The 27,154-nt window shown below is 36.5% G+C and overlaps 1 protein-coding gene across 29 annotated transcripts in view; it reads right to left on the bottom strand.

The window, feature by feature from the left end:
* Nucleotides 1-27,154, bottom strand: part of HDAC9 (histone deacetylase 9) — a 911,712-nt gene that overhangs the window by 251,206 nt on the left and 633,352 nt on the right. For all 29 annotated transcript variants that reach the window (XM_016957129.4, XM_063814075.1, XM_054687406.2 and 26 more), the window contains 2 exons: nucleotides 22,947-23,124; nucleotides 2,750-2,883 (listed from right to left, as the gene is read on the bottom strand). In XM_016957129.4, coding sequence (XP_016812618.1) covers nucleotides 2,750-2,883; nucleotides 22,947-23,124 — 312 coding nt within the window. The remainder of the gene's footprint in view (nucleotides 1-2,749; nucleotides 2,884-22,946; nucleotides 23,125-27,154) is intronic.

Genomic DNA, 27,154 nt, shown 5'->3' with positions numbered 1-27,154 from the left:
TTGGAATAGTCTCTGTGTGTTCCCTTTTTATTTACTCCCTTACTCTTCTGGTAAAACCAATCAGGAAGAGAAAATAAGTTATGAAAATAGTGTTTCCCTTTTAGTTCTGTTTTATCTCACATTGAACAAAAGGTCTCTACACAAGGATAACATTTGTTTAGTTAATACTTTCTAAAATTTAATTTTGAATTTTTCTAATATCATTCACACATGGGCAGATGGACATTAAATTCCTAGGTATCTTAAATGTGAATTAATTTTTAGCAGTTTTAGAAGTTCCATTTCATGTTTGGTTTAGGTTAGCATCTCATAATTTCATAAAGTAAATGAATTTATATGGGCAATAATTTCTTTGCTAATATGGGAGTTTTGATAATGTAGGAGCATTATCATATATAATGATAAATAAAATCGGCAACATAATCTTCACTTAAGAAAGCAAACACCTGGTGAACTGCCATCAAACTATGTTAGGAAAAGTGGCTTCTATTTGCATTGTTGCAATGTTTTGGATATGATGTTTGTACTTGATCTTAATTAAGAGCAAATCTGCTGATCTGGGCTTGTGAGTGTATTATTTGTTAATTTTGTGATTAAGTGATACCAAGGAGACTCTATTCTCCTCAAACCCATAGTTGTATGATAGTGTTTCTGACATCTCAACCTGTGTTTGATATTACGTCGGTTAGTGCTATACAAACTGAATTGTATGGTTTCAAATAATAAAGAACTAAAATAATGTAGTGTATATAAGCAATTGAAAAAGAAGACTAACCAGAAAAGGATGATAATAGACTTTCTAATTTTTAGGCCAGTGTGAATCATATCAAATTCCATTTATTTCTGTACTCTGTTCCTTTCATAAACAGTTCTCCTTCAGGTAATAGGTTTTAGGAATACCACTATCTAACAAGGCATTCGAAGGCTATGATCAGCCACTGACAATTTGAAGTAGTTGGGACCAGGCCAGCTACCACAGGATATAACACAAACGTGAATGTGAAAAAATGTAAGCAGCAATGCCTCAGCTGGCAAAAGCACAGAAAAATTGCAGAGCAGATGAAAAGGTGAGACAGGAATGTTCACATGAATAAATGCATTTTGTCCATTAAGACCAGCCTACCACAAATAATTCTCCTTGCTGGTCTACTTTATGGACTCCATATGGGATTGCGTAGAAGAGAATGGTTTGGCCTCCAAACTGCAGTATCAGAAACATGAAATCCTTAAAGATAACTGTGAAATTGACCAGAGTATGAAAGCCTTCTGCCATACAATATGAACGCCACTGGCAAAAAAAAAATGAGTAATAGACTTGCACTCAGGAAAGGACCAGATAAATAAATCTAGTTCATTTTCCTTCACTTTGGGGTTTCTAGGTAAAGGATACATTTAATCAAAAGCAGAGCTTTAAATATGAAAACTGTTTGATAATTCTACCATAAATATATAATAAAACGTGTGAGACTAAATCTGTACTTGGTGTTGTGGTATATTCATTCACAATCTCAACTACTGAACGATCCATAAGACACTACCAATATTTTGATGTTTTCAAAAACCAATTAATTTCCCTTGTAACATACAATATATTATCCACCCTTTAAAGAAACAAATCCATAAAGAAAATTTTTTTATCCATAGAAATGAACAAACTGAATGAATGGCTTTGCATCTTCAAAAGTCAATTATTTTTAGTAGTTTGCAGAGGAAGGGGATCAGATTGATGTAACTCACACTATCATATGTAGGCAAGTGCACTTGACCTGCAGAAAAATTCTGTCTGCTTTGGCATTTCTATTTCAAGTAAAATATTTTACAGACTCAGTTTAAACCTAAGTTGAATTTGAATAGGAATTTTGTTGACTACATTTTGGGACCATATTTGTCTTGTGAAATTTTATAATTCCAGTACTTAAATCATGTTTAGAACCTAACAGAGACCCAGTAAAAGAAATAATTAGTAAATGTTAAAATAATGTGAGAAAACCCATGGAGGGCATTTTTCTTTTAAAAATGCCTTAGATTCAAATGCAGAATGTTACTGGATTTCAGACAACAATGGACATTTATAGCAACTAAATCAAATAGCAGCTAGTTGTTACATATTTTGCACATTTGACGATGGGAGCCTTTCTGAATTGATATGACTGTTGTTTTTAACCTTTGAAAGCATAAAAAGGTATATTTTTCCAAATAAAAATGGTATTCACCAAGCACCTACTGAAATGAGTTTAAAGAAATAATGATAAAATCAAAGTATTCAAATCCCTTCATCAAGTTATAAACACATCAATCATTTCAATAAAAAGAAATGACTTTTAGTGGTAAGAGGACAGTTGATATTTTAAATTGATTCATTTCCATGTGGCAAAATTGGCATATATCTAAATCCAAAGTTTAGTTTATAACCAAAAATAATAATTACTTAGCAAAGAGTTTCTCAGAAGATCAACTCAATAAATAACGTCTGTTTACAAACAGTGCTACCATGTATATGTAATAATACTGCAGCATTGGAACACACACATCAGGCAGCTGCTCAGCTCATCAACACTGACCAAGTACTTACATTGTGTCCCGCCCACAGTCAGGTGGTAAGCTCTGTGCTACTTGAATATATGACGGTTCATCAATCATGGTGTTTGCACTATATGGTTAATATTTTTCTATTACTCCCCAAATGAATACTGGCCTCTTTACATGATTTATTTAAGTAAGTAAAAGAGTGTGTCCAATTCTGGATTACCTCACATTTATTTAGCAGCCCAGTTTCTTGCAGTCGTGACCAGATACTCTGTATTCGTCCAGCATGCTCAGGGTGGGTGGTGGAATTGCCACAAACGCACTGGTGTTTCAGCATCAAGGGGTCATAGGCAATTCCTTCAAGACAAGGGAAAAACAGGACAAGATTGAGTAACGGTACAAGATAATGACACATGTTAGGAGATAATATGATAACTCCAAAAAAGTCATTATTCTTAAAATAAATTTAACAAAGGGGGAAATATCACAAAGCAAATTCTCAGGAGCACATAAGAACTATTTAGACCTGCCTATCTGGATATTTACTCAAAAACACGAACTTATGCATTAACCAGTACTCAGACCCTAGTTTAGTAAATCTGTAAAGTGATGAAGATGATGACATTTTAAGACACTTCAGATTTTAAAATACACATATTGTAATCTTACCAGTATTTTAAATCATTATGAATTGTTTTTAGGCAGATAATTTAATTCAGTAGAGGTTTTAATTTCACCACACCATTGGAGCCACTAAACAAGCTGTCTCTTTAAATCTTTCATGAGTAATTCTAGCCTGACTTCAGATCAAGGTTTCATTTTTGTAATAAAATGGAAGATTTTCCCACTCTGCCTATCCTGTTTAGTAATTTCTTCAAGGTTGTTCAAAAACAGTTTCTTTGTTTATTTGTGTTTCTCCCCATAATTTATGTCATTATGTAACCAATATGGATGTTGTAGATCTTATAATATCGTGGGGCATTTAAAGTGTTTCTTTTAAAAAATAAATGTAAATTACAACGCCACTACTAGAGATTATACAGATACTAATGAATACAATCTTCTTTTAAATTATCAAGTATTAGCATATTTCATTTTCAAGTAAGCCTTATGATGGGAAATATTTTATAATAACATGATAAGGTGAATTATTAGCAGAACTTAAAACAGGACTTTTTAAAGTAACAAGTTAGATGATAATTATAACTCTGGCTCATTTAAAGAAGATATCTACCCGTAAACCTATTCCTTGAGGTGGAAACATGTTACTTGCAAAATTGCCTGACATAAGAAATTATTTAACAAATCAAATGTCTTCCAATAAATGACCATCGAAGTATATTTGTAGATGGGGAGAATACCCATTATAAGAAGTTTTACAACAACAACCAAAAAAAATCTTCGGGAATAGATAAGCAGCAGTAATTTATGCTGTAAAGGAAGTTTAATAAAGTACATTTTATTCTCCTTTTGGTTTACATTATTGTGTTAAAGAAATGTTACTCAAGAGAAGAAAATACTTTTCCTTGAGTGTGCTCAAATAATGGAGAAGAATGGCACATGCATTTTGAAACCATGTGGTAAAAATTATGTCTAACAAAAGAATATAATTTTACCATTCCAAATAATATCTATTCTTAGGACTTAAATGGCTTCAAACTCTATCCTTCTTCCCCTGATTCTCACATTTTCATCCTCAGGACTGACCTCCCTAATGAGCAGCTTACTTACACACTTCCCCATTGAATGATCCATCCAAAATCTCCACTTAGTTGTCTCATGGTTTTCATAAAGTGAAAATGTCTCTGATTTTTAATTCATGATCTTAAACCACACACGATATTACTCATGTTTACAAAAGACATCAAGATCTGCCATTGTTCATATGAGAAACCTTAATGTCCCCTTGACGCTCCCCCTCCAAAGAACCAAAGCAGTGTCTGTTTTCCCTCCAAAACAGATCTTGAATCATTCATTCTCCTTATCTCCACTGCCAAAACCATACACAATCCAAGGTTTTATTATCTCTAATCTGGATTCCTGAGATTGCCTTGTAATGCACAACCTGACTTTCACTCTATTCCATTTGCCACACAACAGTGGCCTCTTCTGTTTAAATCCTTCAGGGCCTTCACTAAAGGGACTGAAATTCCTCCAGGCCAGCATAAATAGGCCCCTCCCCATCTTCCCAGCTTCAATTCATATACCTCCCTCTTTTGTTCTCTATTTCGCCTACAAAAGCCTTCCTTCCTTTCCTCAAAAAGATCAAAATCCTAGCAGCCTTGTGATATTTATACATGCTATTCCCTCTATGCCAGAAATTCTTCCTTCTTGACCTCCATAACTCCAGTCCTCATTTGGCTAATCTTTTTTCACTCTTCAAGGCTCAGTTTTTAATGTCACCTCCTCTACCAAGCATACCCTGAGATCTCTAAATTAGGTCTCCTACTATATACTCTCTTAGCATCCTCTGGATCTCCTTCAAGCATTTGTCACAATTATATAATTGTTGCATAATTTTGTTAATTGTATATTTTCTTCATTAGATGGTGAGATCTTTGAGAGTGCAGATGATAGTCGTGTTTTTACCTTTGAAATTTCAGTGGCCATAAACAAGCTTAAATAAAGCCGGTCCTCAAAAAATATTTTTTAATGAGTGAATGAAAACTGTAAATGAATGAATGTATCCCAAAAATAGGTCAGATATTTCCACTAAAGCTTTCCTCAATGAATTAATTGGTGGATCTCCTTGGATTCCTGAAGGGTAGTCTTACTTGTTTAATCTTCTACCTTTTATTTTATGTCCCTTATCTTCCTACCCTAAGTGCTTCTAATATAGGCATTTATTTTACTTAGCTTTATATTTCTACATGGAATTTCACAAAGTCCTCTTTTTACATTTTCTATAAAGTCCAATATGGATAAATATTTTTAAATAAAGTCAGAAGGAAGACATTAAGGAAGGCAGAAAAGGAAGCAGGCAAGCAGGAAGGAAGAATAACATTTAAAATATAGAGATGTGTAAGACGTGTCTTCACAATTTAAATATATCAAGTATTTATGAGTTACTACTATATAAGAAGAACTGTTTAACATTTTTTCAACTATAGTTTCATAAAATAAAAAGTGATAGTTTAATAACATGGAAACAAAAAGTATAACATCCACCTCATTTTGAAAATATATTTTTGGCCAGGCACGGTGTCTTACACCTGTAAGCCTAGCACTTTGAGAGGCTGAGGCAGGAGGATTGCTTGAGCCCAGGAATTTGAAACCAGCCTGAACAACATAGGGAGACCCTGTCTCCACAAAAATTTTAAAAAACTAGCCAGGAATGGTGGTGTGCCTGCTGCTGGTGGGAGAATTGCTTGAGCCCAGGACGTCAATGCAGCAGTGAGCAGTGATTGAACCACTGCACTCCAGCCTGGGCCACAGGGTGAGAACCTGCATCGGCAAAACAAAAAAAAAAGAAGAAATATATTCTTCAAGAGTAGAGAGTCTAATCATTACATTGCTTAACTTTTTCACTATTTCATCTCTTGACATATCTAAGCTTACTTCTGTAGTAATGTTTCCCCCTTTTAATGACATTTTCCCCATAATCCACTGCCAAGAAAAAAAATTGTGAAACAGGTAATGGTAGCTGGGAATTTTTGCCAGGTACCTAGAGATTATAATTCAAAGTCCAGGGGTTCTTGGAAAGCCATTTGAATTTAAAGGGAAATATATACAATCTGGAACCCCAAACTTCCACTGACTCATCCTAATGATGTATCACTGAGGTGTTAACAGGTAGACTGGAAAATGAAACTTCAAACTCATCCTTCATCTTCATTCCTTTCTTCTCTCTTTCATTCTCTCTCTTTGGCTTCTCAGAAACATGGACTTATAGGGTGAGAAATAAGCCTGCTCTTGTCTTTGCAATTCATATGGAATCCTACTTTTGTTTGACCCTTTCTGGCTCACTGATTACCATTTGCAATATAACATAAGCCAATAGATTAATTAATTTTTCTCCTGATCAGTGAGACAAGAGTTAAAATTAGAATTTGAAAAATACACAAAGGAGCCTTAAAATATTTACCTGCATTTTAAACAACAGTTGTTTGTTTTCCACATATATATTTATATATGTAGAAAATATGTATTATATATATATTTTTTTACATACAAGAAATCCTTAAAATTTCTTGATAAATTTTTTAGATAAACTTGGACTTTGTGCTTTCTCTTTCTCTCAGTCTTATTAAATGAGATAAAGTATTTGTAGCACCTAGTGTAGTATCTTTCCTTCTTTATTGCATGTAGTTGTCATTTTTTAGCCATATAATCTATTTCTGTCTTCAAATTTACACGCAGTCTAGTAAGACCTGTTAGTCTGAGTCTATAGAGTCTTTATAGACAATTTATCTTGTCTATAAAGAAAGCTGAGTTTAGAACATTTGGACTAAAATTATTGATCCTGATTTGTAGTTCCTAACATTCAACTTCATATCGCATTTCTGGGAACTACCTGAGGTTTCACACCTCCCAAGGTGTTTGCTAAACAACACTTATTAAATTCCTTCTAGGGCAAGGGACTGGACGAAGGACTAGCACAGCACAAATATATATGACATGGCATTCTCCTGGAAGATGCAGAATCAATAGACAGTTATTGAATGCTCACTATGTTCCAGATTCTAGCAGCTTCATTTTACCACATTTAACTTAAAATCTAGTAGTAAAGGCCGGGCGCGGTGGCTCATGCCTCTAATCCCAGCACTTTGGGAGGCCAAGGCGGGCAGATCACTAGAGGTCAGGAGTTCAAGACCAGCCTGACCAACATGGAGAAACCCCGTCTCTACTAAAAATACAAAAAATTAGCCAGGTGTGGTGGCGTATGCCTGCAATCCCAGCTACTCAGGAGGCTGAGGCAGGAGGATCGCTTGAACCTGGGAGTGCCATTGCACTCCAGCCTGGGTAACAAGAGCGAAACTCCATCTCAAAAAAAAAAAAAAAAAAAAACTAGTAGTAAAAGTGAGATGTAAAAATATGACACTTTTGAAAACTCTGCTAAAGAAAAAATTTGTGAGGCTAGAGAATCAAAGATCTCCTAAAAAAAAAAAAAATTTTTAAAGATGGAATGATCTTCAAATGGTAGAATTACTAAAAAAGATAAAAAAAACTATTCTGAAACAAGGTTCATGTCTAATGACCGTCAAATCACATGCATAGTGGCTGTTACTATTTCTATCCATAATGCTAATCTATCCATAAGACTTATGCTGTCTTATTTTTTTAATTTATTTTTTACTAGTTTAATTTTAATTTTTTTATTTTATGTTTTTAGAGACAGGTTCTCACTCTGTCACCTAGGCTGAAGTGCAGTTTATATTTTACTATCTGCAATTTTTTTTTTTTTTTGAGACGGAGTCTCACTCTGTTGCCCAGGCTGGAGTGTAGTGGTGTGATTACTATCTGCAACATTTTTTAACAAGAACACAGAACTCAAAGTACCAAACAGTGTAATTTTTAAATTATTTGTGAAACTTGATGTATCCAGCAAGCAAATGATATAATGCCTAAAAATTCTGTTTAAAAAAATTGATAAATTGTACCTCTCACTAGATAAGAAGCATTTTCTAAACCTTACAGCTTTGTGTTTGTCTGTTTGTTTTTTTTTCATGTAAGTCATCTTAACAGAGTATCAGACAGCTAGAAAGGAAGTGGGTAGAAGAAATTCCCAACATAAGCCTTCCAACTAACACTATATGAATGTCTGTTAAGGCGTAGGAATTAGATTAAGTGTTGCCATTTAACTGTAAAGCCAGGAAGGAGATTCAACCAGCATGTAAGTTGGCAAAAAGTGAAGCCAAACACAATTCACTACACGTTTGCTGGCAAAATATCTGGAAAGATTTTCTACATTCAGGAATGAGTGAGAAAAAAAAAACAGGGCCGTTGAGAATATACTACGGATATTATGAAGGAAATATCATTCATACTGCTTCATTCAGTGAACATGATTTACTATAGGAAGCAAAATAAGATTTTAGAAAATGTTTTGTTCTCTTCAAAAGTCAAAAGACACTGGTCCTATAACATCAGAGACCAAAGCTAAAGGCAGAGATAGAACTAAATTAAAAAGACAATGGAATGAATAAAAATAAAACTGGATATGATAAACAGGGATTGCAAGGAAATTAAAGAGTAGCAAAATTAAAATCTATACTGGAGGCAATAAAGAAAGGAATTTACATTTCAGAAAGCCAGATCAGCGCTATTGAATACAAACTTGAGAAGCCTCCAGAATATAAAGGAAAGGACTACTAGATGTACATAATAAGATGAAAATACAGTGGTCAGAAAAAAAAAATAACCAAATAAAAAGTTGTAATTGCTCCTGAGGAGGAAATCTGACTAACCAAATACAGGAATACCTGGGACATATTGCTGGTTAGATTCCAAATCATCTGAATAAAGCAAATATCACAATAAAGCAAGTCACACGAGTTTTTTGATTTGCTTATGCTTGTAAAAGTTGTGTTTACATTATACTGTAACCTATGAAGTGTGGAATCATTGTGTCAAAGAAACCAATGTACATACCTTAATTAAAAATTAATTTATTGCTAAAGTGCTAATAATCATCCGAGCTTTCAGTGAGTCATAATCTTTTTGCTTGTGGAGGGTCTTGCCTTGATATTGATGGCTGCTAACTGATCAGGGTAGTAGTTACTGAAGCCTGGACTGGCTGGGGCAATTTCTTCAAACAAGATAACAATGAAGTTTGCAACATCCATGAAATCTTCCTTTCACAAAACATTTCTCTGTAGCATGAAATGCTGCTTAGTATTATAGCATTTAACCCATAGTAGACCTTCTTTCAAAACTGGAGGCAATCCTGTCAAACTCTGCTGCCGCTTTATCAACTAAGTTTATGTAATATTCTAAATCCTTTCTCGTCATTTCAACAATGCCCACTGCATCTTCACCAGGAGTAGACTCCATCCCAAGAAAACATTTTTCTTGCTCAACCCGTAAGAAATAACTCCTTATTAATTCAAGTTTTATAATGAGATTGGAGCAATTCAGTCATATATTGAGGTTCCATTTCTAATTCTAGTTCCCTTGCTACTTCTGCAGTTAGTTCCTCCATTGAAGTATTGACCCCCTCGAAGTCATCCATGAGAACTGGAATCAACTTCTTTCAATCACTTGTCAATGTTGATATTCCTCCCATGAATCATGAATGTTCTTAATGGCATCTAGAATATCCTTTCCAGAAGGTTTCAATGTACTTTGCTCAGACCCATCAGGGGAATCACTGTCTATGGCAGGTATAGCCTTATAGAACGTATTTCTTAAATAATAAGATGTAAAAATTTAAAAGACCTCTTGATCTATGGGCTGCAGAATGGATGCTGTGTTAGCAGGTATGAAAACTTAATCTCATTGCACATGTCCATCAGAGTTCTTGGGTGACCAGGTACACAGTCAATTAGGCAGTAATATTTTGAAAGGGAACTTTTCTTCCCCCCTGAGCAGTAAGTCTAAAAATTGAGCTTAAAATCCTCAATAAACCACACTCTAAACGTATATGCTGTCACCCAGGCTTTGTGGTTCCATTTATAGAGCACAGGTAGAGTAGATTTAGCATAATTCTGAAGGGCACAGTATTTTGAGGAAGGGAAATGAGCATTGGCTTCAACTTAAAGCCACTAGCTGCATTAGCCTCTAACAAGAGAGTCAGCTTATTCTTTGAAGCCAGTCATTGACTATTTCTCTCTATCTCTTAAAGTTTTCTCTCTATCTCTTCCTCCAGTGAAAAGCTGTTTCATCTACAATGAAATTATGTTGTTTAGTGTAGCCATCTTCATCAATGGTCTTAGCTAGACTCTCTGGAAAACGTGTTGTAGCTTCTACATCAACACTTGCTGCTTTACCTTCCACTTTCATGTTACAGAGATGGCTTCTTTCCTTAAACCTCAAGAGCCAACCTCTGCTGGCTTTCAACTTTTCTTCAGCAACTTCCTCACCTCTCTCAGCCCTCATAGAATTGAAGAGTTAGGGACTTGCTCTGGATGAGGTTTTGGCTGAAGGAAATACTGCCGCTGGTTTGATCTACCAAGACCACTAAAACTCTCTCCATATGAGCAATAAGGCTGTTTTGCTTTCTTATCATTTGTCTGTTCACTACAGTAACACTTTTAATTTCCTTCAAGAGCTTTTCTTTTATATTCACACCTTGGGTAACCAGCACAAGAGGCCTAGCTTTTGCCTATCTCAGCTTTTGACATGACTTCCTCACTAAGCTTAATCATTTCTAGCTTTTGATTGAAACTGGGAGACATGTGACTCTTCCTTTCACTTGAACACAAAGGGACTATGGGTTTATAAATTGGCCTAATTGGACTGTGGGTTTATAAATTGGCCTGAATTCCCAGTGTCTCTGGGAATAGAGAGGGCCAAAAAGAGAAAGGAAGATGGGGCCATGCCCACTTAGTGGAGCAGTCAGAACACACACAATATTTATCTACCAAGTTCACTGTCTTGATTGGGTGTGGTTCATGGTTCCCTAAAACAATTACAAGAGTACTATAAAAAGATCACTGATTGGGTCCATTCCAAAATGGCCAGATGGGAACAGCTCTGGTCTGCAGGTCCCAGTGTGATTGACACAGAAGATGGGGGATTTCTGCATTTCCAACTGAGGTACCTGGTTCATCTCAATAAGACTGGTTGGACAGTGGGTGCAGCCCATGGAGGGCGAGCTGAAGCAGGGCAGGGCATCACCTCACCAAGGAAGCACAAGGGGTCAGGGGATTTCCCTTTACTAGCCAAGGGAAGCCATGACAGACTGTACCTGAAAAACGGGACACTTCTGCCCAAATACTGCACTTTTCCCAAGGTCTTAGCAACCGGCAGACGAGGAGATTCTCTCCTGTGCCTGGCTTGGCAGGTCCCACGCTCATAGAGCCTTGCTCAGTGCTAGCAGAGCAGTCTGAGATGGAACTGTGAGGGAGCAGCCTGGCTGGGGAAGGGGTGTCTGCCATTGCTGAGGCTTGAGTAGGTAAAACAAAGCAGCTGGGAAGCTCAAACTGGGCGGAGCCCACTGCAGCTCAGCAAGGCCTACTGCCTCTATAGACTCCACCTCTGTGGGCAGGGCATAGCTGAACAAAAGGAAGCAGACAACTTCTGCAGACTTAAACGTCCCTGTCTGACAGATCTGAAGAGAGGAGTGGTTCTCCCAGCGCAGCATTTGAGGTCTGAGAATGGACAGACTGCCTCCTCGAGTAGGTCCCTGACACCCATGTAGCCAAACTGGGAGACACCTCCCAGTAGGGACCGACAGACACCTCATATAGGCGGCTGCCCCTCTGGGAAGAAGCTTCAAGAGGAAGGATCAGGCTGCAATATTTGCTGTTCTGCAGCCTTCACTGGTGATACTCAGGCAAACAGGGTCTGGAGTGGACCTCCAACAAACTCCAACAGACTTGTAGCTGAGGGACCTGATGGTTAGAAGGAAAACTAACAAACAGAAAGGAATAGCATCAACATCAACAACAAGGACATCTACACCAAAACCCCATCTGTAGGTCACCAACATCAAAGACCAAAGGTAGATAAAACCACAAAGATGGGGACAAACCAGAGCAGAAAAGCTGAAAATTCTAAAAGCCTGAGTGCCTCTTCTCCTGCAAAGCATTTCAGCCCCTTGCCAGCAATGGAACAAGGCTGGATGGAGAATGATTTGTCAAGTTGACAGAAGTAGGCTTCAGAAGGTTGGTAATAACAAACATCTCTGAGCTAAAGGAGCTTGTTCAAACCCATCGCAAGGAAGCTAAAAACCTTGAAAAGAGATTAGATGAATGGCTAACTAGAATAAACAGTGTAGAGAAGACCTTAAATGACCTGATGGAGCTGAAAACCATGGCACAAGAATTTCATGACACATGCCCAAGCTTCAATAGCTGATTTGATCAAGTGGAAGAAAGGGTATCAGTGATTGAAGATCAAATTAATGAAATAAAGTGAGAAGACAAGGTTAGAGAAAAAAGAGTAAAAAGAAATGAACAAAGCCTGCAAGAAATATGGGACTATGCGAAAAGACCAAATCTACATTTGATTGGTGTACCTGAAAGTGATGAGGGGAAGGGAACCAACTTGGAAAACACTCTTCAGGATACTATCCAGGAGAACATCCCCAACCTCACAAGGCAGGCCAACATTCAAATTCAGGAAGTACAGAGAACACCACAAAGATATTCCTCAAGAAGTGCAACCCCAAGACACATAATCATCAAATACACCAAGGTTGAAATGAAGGAAAAAATGTTAAGGGCAGCCAGACAGAAAGGTCAGGTTACCCACAAAGGGAAGCCCATCAGACTAACAGCAGATCTCTCTGCAGAAACCCTACAAGCCAGAAGAGAGTGGAAGCCAATATTCAACATTCTCAAAGAAAAGAATTTTCAACCCAGAATTTCATATCCAGCCAAACTAAGCTTCATAAGTGAAGGAGAAATAAAATCCATTATACATAAGCAAATGCTGAGAAATGTTGTCAACACCAGGCCTGCCTTACCAGAGCTCCTGAAGGAAGCACTAAACATGGAAAGAAACAACTGGTACCAGCCACTGCAAAAACATGCCAAATTGTAAAGACCATTGATGCTATGAAGAAACTGCATCAATTAATGGGCAAAATAACCAGCTAACATCATAATGACAGGATCAAATTCACACATAACAATATTAACCTTAAATTTAAATGGGCTAACTGCCCCAATTAAAAGACACAGACTGGCAATTTGGACAATGAGTCAAGATCCATTAGTGTGCTGTATTCAGGAGACCCATGTCACCTGCAGAGACACACACAGGCTCAAAATAAAGGGATGGAGGAAGATCTACCAAGCAAATAGAAAGCAAAAAAAAGCAGGGATTGCAATCCTAGTCTCTGATAAAACAGACTTTAAACCAACAAAGATCAAAAGAGACAAAGAAGGCCATTACATAACGGTAAAGGGATCAATTCAACAAGAAGAGCTAACTATCCTAAATATATATGCACCCAATGCAGGAGCACCCAGATTCATACAGCAAGTCCTTAGAGACATACAAAGAGACTTAGACTCCCATACAATAATAATGGGAGACTTTAACACCCCACTGCCAATATTAGACAGATGAAAGAGACAGAAGGTTAAGAAGGATATCCAGGTCTTGAACTCAACTCTGCACCAAGCGGACCTAATAGACATCTACAGAACTCTCCACCCCAAATCAAGAGAATATACATTCTTCTCAGCACCACATCGCACTTATTCTAAAATTGACCACATCATAGGGAATAAAGCACTCCTCAGCAAATGTAGAAGAACAGAAATCACAATAAACTGTCAGACAACAGTGCAATCAAATTAGAACTCAGGATTAAGTTCTAATTAATTCTAATGAAAACTATGTTCTAATCAAAACTGGACAACTGCATGGAAACTGAACAACCTGCTCCTGAATGACTACTAGGTAAATAACGAAATAAAGGCAGAAATAAAGATGTTCTTTGAAACCAATGAGAACAAAGACACAACTTACCAGAATCTCTGGGACACATTTAAAGCAGTGTGTAGAGGGAAATATATAGCACTACATGCCCACAAGAGAAAGCAGGAAAGATCTAAAATCAAGACCCTAACATCACAGTTAAACGAACTAGAGAAGGAAGAGCAAATAAATTCAAAAGCTAGCGGAAAGCAAGAAATAACTAAGACCAGAGCAGAACTGAAGGAGATAGAGACACAAAAAGCCCTTCAAAAAATCAGTGATCCAGGAGCTGGTTTTTTGAAAAGATCAACAAAATTGACTGCTAGCAAGACCAATAAAGAAGAAAAGAGAGAAGAATCAAATAGACGCAATAAAAAATGATAAAGGGGATATCACCACCGATCCCACAGAAATACAAACTACCATCAGAGAATATTATGAACACCTCTACGCAAATAAACTAGAAAATCTAGAAGAAATGGATAAATTCCTGGACATATAAACCTTCTCAAGACTAAACCCGGAAGAAGTTGAATCTCTGAACAGACCAATAACAGGCTCTGAAATTGAGGCAATAATTAATAGCCTACCAACCAAAAAAAGTCCAGGACCAGATGGATTCACACCCGAATTCTACCAGAGTTACGAAAAGGAGCTGATACCATTCCTTCTGAAACTATTCCAATAAATAGAAAAAGAGGGAATTCTCCGTAACTCATTTTATGAGGCCAGCTTCATCCTGATACAAAAGCCTGGCAGAGACACAACAGAAAAAGAGAATTTTAGACCAATATCCCTGATGAACATCGATGTGAATATCCTCAATAAAATCCTGGCAAACCGAATCCAGCAGCATATCAAAAAGTTTATCCACCACGATCAAGTCAGCTTCATCGCTGGGATGCAAGCCTGGTTCAACATACACAAATCAATAAATGTAATCCATCACATAAACGGAACCAACAACAAAACCACATCATTATCTCAATAGATGCAGAAAAGGCCTTAGACAAAATTCAACAGCCCTTCATGCTAAAAACTCTCAATAAATCAGGCATTTATGGAATGTATCTCAAAATAATAAGAGCTATTTATGACAAACCCACAGCCAGTATCATACTGAATGGGCAAAAACTGGAAGCATTCCCTTTGAAAACCAGCACAAGACAAGGATGCCCTCTCTCACCATTCCTATTTAACATAGTGTTGGAACTTCTGGCCAGGGCAATCAGGCAAGAGATAGAAATAAAGGGTATTCAATTAGAAAAAGAGGAAGTGAAATTGTCCCTGTTTGCAGATGACATGATTGTATATTTAGAAAACCCTATCGTCTCAGCCCAAAATCTCCTTAAGCTGATAAGCAACTTCAGCAAAGTCTCAGGATACAAAATCAACGTGCAAAAATCACAAGCATTCCTGAATACCAATAACAGACAAACAGAGAGTCAAATCATGAGTGAACTCCCATTCACAATTACTACAAAGAGAATAAAATACCTAGGAATACAACTTACAAGGGATGTGAAACACCTCTTCAAGGAGAGCTACAAACCACTGCTCAAGGAAATAAGAGAGGATGCAAACAAATGGAAAACCTTTCTATGCTCATGGTTAGGAAGAACCAATATCGTGAAAATGGCCATACTGCCCAAAGTAATTTATAGATTCAATGCTATCCCCATCAAGCTACTATTGACTTTCTTCACAGAATTGGAAAAACTACTTTAAATTCTGTATGGAACCAGAAAAGAGCCTGCATAGCCAGGACAATCCTAAGCAAAAAGAACAAACCTGGAGGCATGATGCTACCTGACTTCAAACTATACTATAAGGCAACAGTAACAAAAACAGCATGGTACTGGTACCAAAACAGTTATGTAGACCAATAGAACAGAACAGAGGCCTCAGAAATAACACCACACATCTACAAACATCTGACCTTTGACAAACCTGACAAAAACAAGAAATGGGGAAGGGAGTCCCTATTTAATAAATTGTGCAGGGAAAACTGGCTAGATATATGTAGAAAGCTGAACTGGATCCCTTCCTTATACCTTATAAAAAATTAACTCAAGATGGATTAAAGACTTAAATGTTAGACCTAAAACCATAAAAACCCTAGAAGAAAACCTAGGCAATACCATTCACGACATAGGCATGGGCAAGGACTTCATAACAAAAACACCAAAAGCAATGCCAACAAAAGCCAAAATAGATGAATGGGATCTAATTAAACTAAAGAGCTTCTGCCTGGCAAAGGAACTACCATCAGAGTGAACAGGCAACCTACAGAATGGAGAAAAATTTTGCAATCTACCCATCTGACAAAGGGCTATTATCCAGAATCTATGAAGAACTCAAACAAATTTACAAGAAAAAATCAAACAACCGCATCAAAAAGTGGGTGAAGGATATGAACAGACACTTCTCAAAAGAAGACATTTATGCAGCCAACAGACACACGAAAAAATGCTCATCTTCACTGGTCATCAGAGAAATGCAAATCAAAACCACAATGAGATACCATTTCACACCAGTTAGAATAGCAATCACTAAAAAGTCAGGAAACAACAGATGCTGGAGAGGATGTGGAGAAGTAGGAATGCTTTTACACTGTTGGTGGGAGTGCAAACTAGTTCGACCATTGTGGAAGACAGTGTGGCGATTCCTCAAGGATCTAGAACTAGAAATACCATTTGACCTAGTGATCGCATTACTGGGTATATACCCAAAGGATTATAAATCATGCTACTATAAAGACACATGCACATGTATGTTTATTGCAGCACTATTCACAACAGGAAAGATCTGGAATTGACTCAAATGTCCATCAACGATAGACTGGATTAAGAAAATGTGGCACATATACACCATGGAATACTATGCAGCCATAAAAAAGGATGAGTTCATGTCCTTTGCAGGGACATGGATGAAGCTGGAAGCTGGAAACCACCATTCTCAGCAAACTATCACAAGGACAGAAAACCAACCACCACATGTTCTCACTCACTGGTGGGAACTGAACAATGAGAACACTTGGACACAGGGTGGGGAACATCACACACCAGGGCCTGTCTAGAGGTGGAGGGCTGGGGGAGGGGTAGCATTAGGAGAAATACCTAATGTAAATGATAAGTTGATGGGTACGGCAAACCAACATGGCACATGTGTACCTGTGTATCAAACCTGCACGTTGTGCTCATGTACCCTAGAACTTACAGTATAATGAAAAAGATCACTGATCACAGATCACTATAATATATAATAATGATGAAAAGTTTTGATATATTATGAGAAATACCCAAATGTGACTCAGAGACAGGAAGTGAACACATGCTATTGGAAAAGTGGCACCAATAGACTTACTCAATTCAGGATTGCCACAAACCTTCAATTTTTAAAGTAAAATGTAATAAAACAAGGTATACGTGAAATAGGACTAATTGAGGATATTTCCATAAGTGGAAAAAAATTTGTGCATCAATAAGTAATTGCAAATGTTTATCACAAAGATGATTTTTTTTAAATTAACAAGATAACAAAATATGTCTTATCTCCAGAAAAGAAAAACCAGGCTTCCCACAAAGAAACGCATATCAGGTTGGCCTCAGACTTCTACTCTTCAGTGCTAAACCCCTTGAACATTTGATCACATTTCCAGACTTTTCAGACAAACAACTTGTGTCCCAATAAGTCTGTCTTCAAAACATGTGTGAAGGTAATAGGATGAAATTCTTAGGTATAAAAAGCATACCCCCCAAAAAACATATATGTGTGTGTTTATGTATGTATATATATGAGATACACATAAATAATATGTATTATATAACTATATTTATAAACATATTTTCTACATTAATGTTTATGTTATGATACATGATACATGATATATGTGATCAAGTTGAATTAATCTCCTAAATAAAGAAGATAGCTCTTTTTATCTTCTTCAGTGATTATTAGATGAGTAAATTTTAGAAGAGTTTTTTGAAAGAAATTTCAAGCATATATATTTGAGGACAGCAATTTAAAAAATAGATTTCCTGACAAAAGAAAAAATTAGTCTCTCTATTCTAATATGAGTAATAACAGAAGCTACTCTAGAAGGCCTTAACACAGGCACACATACACACACACATACACATATATACACTGTGTATACATTATACACACATATACACATATATACACTGTATATATATACACACATACAAATATACACACATACTTTCAGATATACACATACACACATGCACATAGATATGTATACAAATACAAATCACTTTTCTTTATTCTATTAAAGAGAAGCTTATAGAGTAAAAAGTATTGATTGAAAAATAAGTATAAACATATTTTAATAGAGGTTACCTCTGAGTGGGAGAATAATGAGTGACTTTCCATTATAATATTCTAGATTTACCAAATTGCCTTCAATGAACATGTATCAATTTTTATAATTCTCAAAAGTACAAATGTTACCACAAAAGTTCAATTAATATATAACAATTATCTCAGGCCCAGCTCAGTGGCTCACACCTGTAATCCCAGCACTTTGGGAGGCCAAGGCAGGTGGATCACCTGAGGTTGGGAGTTGGAGACCAACCTGAGCAACATACAGAAATCCCGTCTCTACCAAAAATACATGTATTCATATTCACCAAATATTTAGTGATAAAGGTTAAATTCAATTATGTCTTTTGTTTGGGGGAAAAACTTACAGTACAGTCTTAAGAATATCATTTTTTTAAGGCTGGGCCTGGTGGCTCACGCCTGTAATCCCAGCACTTTGGGAGGCCGAGATGGGCGGATCACCTGAGGTTGGGAATTCGAGACCAGCCTGACCAACATGGAGAAACCCCGTCTCTACTAAAAATACAAAAATTAGCTGGGTGTGGTGGTGCATGCCTGTAATCCCAGCTACTAGGGAGGCTGAGGCAGGAGAATCACTTGAACCAGGGAGGCGGAGGTTGCGGTGAGCTGAGATCGTTCCATTGCACTCCAGCCTAGGCAACAAGAGCAAAACTCCGTCTCAAAAAAAAATTATCTTTAAAAATAATTTTATGCAATTTATGCCTACTTTCTACTCTCAGGAAATAGAATGAAGACAGCATCTTTCCAAAACTGACTAAACTCAGATAATATTTCTCCCTTGGAACATTTTTTGTTCTTGTCAGAAAGGGAGTTGTGTGGCTAATCCAGTGGGCTGTGGAGGATGCACATGGATGGTGAAGGTTTAAATGATGTGCATTGAAAATTATGTGACTTTTGTGTTAAATAACTTTTTAGTAGCACCAAAAAGTATAGCTCTTAGAGGATAGATTTAAGCCAGCCGCCTAGCTTTATAATGTATCTGTGTCCGCTACCTTGCTATTTAGTGGAACAGCTATTGAGAATGTGAGATCGTATGAGTTTATTTTAAAAAAAAATACAAATACAATAGCCTCTCCCCTTCCCCATCTGCAGTTTCTCTTTCTACAGTTTCAACTATGGTTTGAGAATATTAACTGGAAAATTCCAGAAATACACAATTATATAACAACCAAATTCTAAGTTTTAAATTGTGCATCATTCTGAGCAGCATGTTGAAGTCTTACAGTGCCCCACTCCGGCTTGCCCAGGATGTGAATTATCCCTTTCTCCAGCAGCTCCATGCTCTCTATGTCACCTGCCCATTAGTCATTTAGTAGCTGTCTGGATGATCAGGTTGACTGTGGCAGTGTCACCAGTGCATGCTTTTAATTATTTTTTACTTCATAATGGCTCCAAAGTGCAAGAGTAGTGATGCTAACAGTTTGGATGTGCCAAAGACAAGCCTTAAAGGGCTTCCTTTAAATGAAAGGTTTAAGTTCTCGACTTAAGGAAATTAAAAAAAAAATCATATGCTAAGGTTGCTAAGCTCTACAGTAAGAGGGAATCTTCTATCCCTGAAGTTGTGATGAAGAAAAAAGAAATTTGTGATTGTTTTCCTGTCCCACCACACCTCACACTACAAAAGCTATGGCCACAGCATGTGAAAAGTGCTTAGTTAAGATAGAAAAGGCCATAAATTTATGGGTGGAAGACATGAACAGAAATGGGTTCCTATTGACCTCAACTGGTTCAATACTATTGGCTGTTGTAGGCATTCTCTGGGAGTCTTAGAATAGCTCCGATGCAGATAAGAGTGTCTACTGTATTCCTAAAGAACATATGTGAATGTTCCTTTAGATTGTTTAACATGTCTGCAACAAATAGATATTAAAAAGTCAAAAGAAAGGAGATTAGTGCTTAAAAGATATATTTTCAATCATACTAGAATGAAAACCTTACAGTTCTCATCTGAAATCAAGATCATTAGAAATACTAAAGTGATTTTTGAGATCATGTGGATTACAGTAGTTTTCAGGCTACAGGGGAAATTTAAGATTGGTTTAAAGCCAGAGCAATATGTGGAATAGCAGAGTGAAGATGGTGCATTTCATTTCCTTAGGATTTGGAATAGTACTAAATGAATGTTACATATCAAGTATATATATATTTTAATCCCAATGCCAGTGGAGAGCTATTATTATAAATTGCATATGTTGCATGATTTTAAAATATTGTGCCTTTTTCTTGTAAGATTTTCAGTGTAAAGATGCAACATTCTTGTAAGTTCAAATGAGCTAACAAATATTCCTCTTAGTTATTGTAACTTGTAAATAACTTAGCTATCCTTTAGCGGAACAATAGTTACAATGTAACTTTTACTTTCAGTGTATTCAAATTTGAACTAGTAAATTCGTGTTTATTATGAAATTAATATTCATTGATTCAACTAAAATGTTTATTGAATGCCTATTAAGTACAAAATCCTGTGTTTTCTAAAATAATTTTATATAATATCTCATGTGGACAAGGAATTGCCTCATCAAATCCGTTATATATAAAAAGAATCTTAAGTTCACTTTCCTATTTGTTTTTGGAATACACGCTTTGATAAATACTAAAATGTTGACATTATGAGGGGGAAAAAACCTAACTCTCTGAAATGACCTAGTCTTTGTTTGAATGATCAGGGTAGGATTATGTCCTGTTTATGTTGCTGGGTTTACAGTCTACCCTTCCATCTGGATTCTTCTAAGGTCTACAAACCCTATCCATTTGGCAACACAGTTTCCTTAAACTCCAGGTTCTCTCTAATATTCAGATATCTTGCTTCATTCATTCAAAGGAACATATGAAAACTAGAAGACACTGAAGTATGTCAGAAAAGGGCCACCCCTCTTAACCAAGGAAAGAAACTTTATCCACAGGATTACAGTAATATACAGTAGCAAACTTGGGCACATCAACATGAAACTTTGTAGTTAAGCTTACTTAAGGGATTTATTTTTATTATTATTTTTAATTTTTAATATTATTATAATATTAAGGAAATTATTTCAGTCAATGGAAACAGTTATTTTGATAGAATTGTTGTTACTCTGTATTTTCTGAAATATTAGGGTTGAATAAAAGACACTTTCAGGAGAAAGAATAGAGATCAGGTAATTCTTAAAGGCTATTGCTCTTTCTACATGCAAAAAATTATTCCTCTGTATCATGTATCTGGTTTTGAGCAAAAACTCGGTGAATCCACAGGGATAGCACCAGGCATGATTGATTCAAAAGGCTGCCACTAACACTGGGCAGTGTTCCTGGGTTTTCCGGAATATCTGGGCAGTTTTGCTATGCTCCTGAAAGTAGAAGAGTCAGAGGCAATGGCTAGTACGGAGAAAGAAATAGACCCAGCTCATAGCTCCTAGTATGGAATGTTTTCTTATGGCATAAAACATTACAAAAAGTAGCTTCTATGCATACTTATTAAAGATGCCTACCAAAGTTAATTAACTTGGCCATTTCATTCATTAATTTTTAAACTAAAGATAATACCAAGGCTTGGGAATATGGTTTTAGAAAATAGATTTAACTTTTCCAAGCACGAAGGCTTGCATGAGGTCACAGAAGCCACAAAAACAAGCTCTGAATCCTGAAAATGGATTTTAAAATAAATCAGAGAACTCAAAAGAGCCTTTGGGGAAGGTACATATAAATTCTCCTTCTGCAGTATCCAAGTTATGAGTCTCTTAGGGCTACAATATCTTTCATTTGATTAGCCACAGTTTGAGAACACGGAACTAGAATGGAGTAGAGTACACAAAAAGAAATAATTATCCACGCATATATGTACAGCACTGTTCCTTTGCAGAGGGAATAGCACCCTTTGTGTGTGTGTGTGTGTGTTCCACACTTAACCTTCCTTTGGCCTTGGAATTATCTGGCTTGTTTTCCTCTGTAGTCAGGTTCTGAAATATCAAACACAGCTGTAGACAAAGGAAGAGGTTGGTCGAAAAGCCCACCCAGAGATTCCATAATAAATAGAAATGAAAGTAACATACATAGAATCAAGTAAAGTTTGCTTTGGTACTATAGAATCCCATGAGTCATTTGCATGGGGAACCAGAAGAAAACAATGAAATAAAACAAACAAACAAAAAAAACCAAACTGGTTAAAGGGTACTCTTTGGAGTCAAATGAGGAAGGCAAGCATCATCAATTTCCTAGTGACTGGGCAGAAGGTAAGAGAAGAGATTGAGGAACACTGCTAAAGAATGTTGCAGGGATTTTCATTTCCAAAAAACTCATGCACCTGTTGATGTATTTTCCAGGCCCTTGGATGATAGCAATTTATGAGGCTATTAGTACTAAGCCCAAGATTTATCAGATGTGCTGTTTGTCTTATAGCCAATATAACCTCATAAAATTTGGGTTGCACTGGGTTAAAATGGAGTGTTCTGCTGTTGGAGTGATTCAGAGCATTTAAATCGGTTAATCCTACAAGAACGGTGCATTTAGCCTGCCTATTAGAGAGAGTCTTTAGGGATTCCTACCAGTTGCAGAGCCAGGCTGGAGGGGGCGGTCCACTGCTGGGTGAGGTAAAACAGAGGCAGCAGGGGAAGAGTGAGTCCTGGAGACAAGACGGTGTTTCTCTAATCCATCCATGCCAACCGCAGCCAGAGGAGCTTGGCGCACAGAGAGCGCACGTGTGTGCGGGGGTTCCAGGAAGGGCTGTTGCCAAGAAAAGAGCACAGTAGAAAGAAATGTGAGACAAGGATTGAGGGAGACACTGAGCGACATGTCAACAAATTAAGTTCATCAGGTCAGAGACATAATAAACGGTGTGAAGGAAAAAGAAAAAAAAATAGAGAAAGGGAGAGAAAAAACAAGATCCAGTCAATAAATCCATTCAACAGATGTTTTCACACTGACGGCCAGGGCCTGTCTGCCTGGCTAAGGAGGAGGTGATGGCAGGAGGCCTGTCAGTTTGAACTGATTGAAAGAAACAGACCTTTAACCTCAAGAGTAACGTCGACTTTGACTCATTTCCTACCTAGATACCAACGTTTTGAATACAGCCCCAGAACTGCCACACAACGTGGGAGAACAATTCAACACTTTCAAACTGCCAGTGAGGCCTAATTCTGAAAATTCTCTCCTGAATTTATTTCAGTGAATATTGTTTATGAATTCTATGGATGTCTCTAAAAATGACCAATTACACAATTATATTTTGACACCTTTCAGTCTTCATATATTGGTATAGAAAAAAATGAATATTTCATAGTTCGTATGGTATAATTTCAACACTATAAAATTATTTGGTTTTTTAATATACTATTAAATATATCCTCAGTGATTTAACACTGTTATTATTCTTCATCCTTCCCAACTTACCGAATCAGTGAATCACAGTTTGGAATTTTATGGAAGATTCACTTAGTCTCTTCCTCTGTCTCCAAGAAAAGATATTCTCAAACACAGATAGGCAGCTTATTTAATCATCAATGCTACACAGCGAGCTTTGTGCAAAAAAAGGTATACATTTCAAAATATATATTTTAAATATATATTCTTTCAAAATTTTATTTATTAATAATTTATTTATTTATTAATAAAAATATTTATCAAAAATATATATACTACACTGAATATTTTAACTTCAACATGAGGGAGTTCGTAATCTTTATGCTGTTTTTATTTATCTTTCCTAACGAATGTGAAAAATAGCTGAACAGTGGTAAAAAACATAATACTCTCTTGCCATGGATAAAGAAACTGTTGCTCCAAATGTTACCAAAGTATTTTTAAACGTCTAATTCTTGTAATTTTATAAATGTGTGTGCTCTTCTGCTTCTGCTCCCTACCTGACCAGCATTTGTTCTTTCAAGACTTGAGGTAGACATTACTTCTCCTTAGTTAAGGCCTTGCCTTAACCTTCCTGCTAGACTAGGTGCTCCCCTTCTATCTAATATGTGCCATCACAGGTCATACTCATCCTGTATTTTCACTCAAGGCTTGGTACATGCTAAGTGTACAAATTACACTGGCTGAGAAACTTACTGAGAAAGCTAACAAATCTGTATACAACACAACTGTACTCATTGCATATTATGTGGTTTTATGTAATTGTAGCTTTCTCTCTACATGATATGAGTTAATGCTGCATATAAATCTATACATTGGGGTTATAAATATAGATTTAATTACAGACCATAAGCAGAGATTTCTGAATTTAGAAAAAAGAATGATTTAAAATCAACTTTAAAATAGGTTATAATTAATGTGTATGTTGTTACTTCTGTTTTGCTCTACAGAATAATCAAACCATCAATCAATTGGAAGGTATATTTCACATATTGAGGCTTTGGGCATTCGCTTCGATGATTGGGATGGATTGGTCAGGGACCTAGTTCTAACTACAAAGGTTTATACACTTTTACAAGAGTCTGACTCTCCTGTTTTCTTGAGTGTCTTGTGTTCAATTTCCTGAGGACACAGCAGTAAGATTAGTATAGTCCTTCCTCACATGGAACTTACTGTTACGGGGAACACAAATATATAATTATGATTTGGGGGGTTATGTCGGGAAAAGGAAGCTTTTCCATATATGATCTACAATTCCTGGGTACATGTTTATCTGATTTTTTGTAATATCCATCTCCTCCATTTCTTTCTACCATAATTTCTTCAGCTCCCATGTAAGACATGGCAAAAGGCTCCTAACTGATCACCCAACTTCTAATACCAACCAGTGCTATTCCTTCCTGCAAGAATTCTCTTCCTGAAGCCCTGCAGTAAGCAAGACATTAACACAAAAAGACTCCGAAAGTCAACCCAAATTTGAAGAATCTCTACAGCCTGTCATTTGTACTCTCCTTTACCTGAGGCTAACCTACATTTTAAGCCTTAGATTATTTATTCTTTTCTAAGTTCTAACCGAATACTATCTACTGAACATCAGATATCATTCCGAGGGCTGCAGTATGACTTTCAGGGGCCCTGTGCAATTTTACCTTTGTGGACTTCAAAAAATAGTATTAAAAACTACATTTTAAGCCTGCATTGGCATATATTGGATTCATTATTATATATTCATATTATTAGATTCATTTTTTTCCGATTAAGAAATTAAAATTTAAAATGTTTTGTGGGCCCCTAACAGCATATCATAGGCTTTGGGCACTGTGTCTGCTGTGTCTCATGGATATGTTGACCATGAACATTCATGCTTCTTCCAAGCCATCCTTTCTAGATCACCCCTCTATGTGTGGCTATGAAGCTCCACATTCAGCACTACACACATCCTCTAAGGTCCACTTAAAATTTCACAGTGTTTTTTGAACACACATTAATTGTGCTTTCCCCTTCTGTTACATTCCCACCACATTTTGTTTTTCTCTCTCCTTTCCCTGCCATACTCTTTTATATATTAGACTTATTGCATGCAGTAACTATTTCTTGAGCTCACACTCCATGCTGGACACTTTGCTAGTGTGCAGAACCTTTTTTATGCTTATTCTCTAGTAAGGAGACAGATACTAAAGACAGCCATGCATTCCATAACAACATTTTGGTCAAGGATAGACCACATATATGACACTGGGCCCAGAAGATTATAATGGAGCACAAAAATCCCTTTCACCTACTGACGTATGAGCCTTCCTAATGTCATAGCACAATTACTTTATTTTTAATAATTTAGTGTAGCCTAAGTGTACAGTGTTTATGAAGTCTACAGTACCATGCAATAATGTCGTAGGCCTTCATGTTCACTCATCAGCCAGTCGCTGACTCACCCACAGCAACTTCCAGTTATGCAAGCTCCACTCACTGTAAGTGCCTTATCCAGGTATATTATGTTTTACCTTTTATAATAAACTGTATTTATATTGTACCTTTTCTATGTTTATATGCACAAATTGCCTACAGTATTCAGTATAGTAACATGCTGTACAGGTTTGTAGGCTAGGAAAAGTAAGCTATCATATATGGCCTAGGTGCATAGTAGGCTATACCATCTAGGTCTGTGTAGGTATACTCTAGGATGTTCGTACAACAATGTAATTATAAATACAGTGAGTGCTATATAGGAAAAACTCAGGATGATATGAAAAACTTTTAAGAAAAACCTGATGAAGAGGTTCAGGGAAATTTTGTTTAAGAAAGTAATGTTTAATTTTAAATATGAAAGACGAATTGGAATTAACCAGGTGACAAATGCAAGGAGAAGCTCTAAATACATTTTGCATGGGTGTGTGCATGCACATTTGTGTGTGTGTAACATGATCTTTCCTTGTATAATGTTGAAAGCTCGTTGAACCAGAAACTGGATATAACTCATCTTTTAACTTATTTTCTGCTGCATTTTATATATTTTCCCATAGTTTCTAGAAGCCATATTATTTTATTTGTGCATTAAGAAAATGCAATAGATACTTGGAAATGAAAGGCCATGTTTCTTTTTTTATCACATGGCCATGTTTTAGATGACTGGGGTTACTAAATATTTTTCCTGTTAATGAGTAGTTTGATACCGTAAGGACTCCATTTAAATAACACCACCCACTACCTTTCTTTTTTTTTAATAGTAAGTAAGTATTGTTTTACTTGAGCTTCACTGAAACCCTGTAAGATAAAACAGTTTGCTAACTCAAAAGCATTTTATAAATGTTACATCATAGTATAAAATTTCACAATTCAGTAAGCAGCATCCTACCTGTCCAGTGTCTACCAGAAGGAATATGGCAATATAAGTAAG

This window comes from Pan troglodytes, chromosome 6 (genome assembly GCF_028858775.2).
Source record: "Pan troglodytes isolate AG18354 chromosome 6, NHGRI_mPanTro3-v2.0_pri, whole genome shotgun sequence".
Lineage (NCBI taxonomy): Eukaryota > Metazoa > Chordata > Mammalia > Primates > Hominidae > Pan > Pan troglodytes.
Note: the sequence above shows the minus strand (reverse complement) of the source record. Positions and strands in the feature narration are given on the sequence as shown.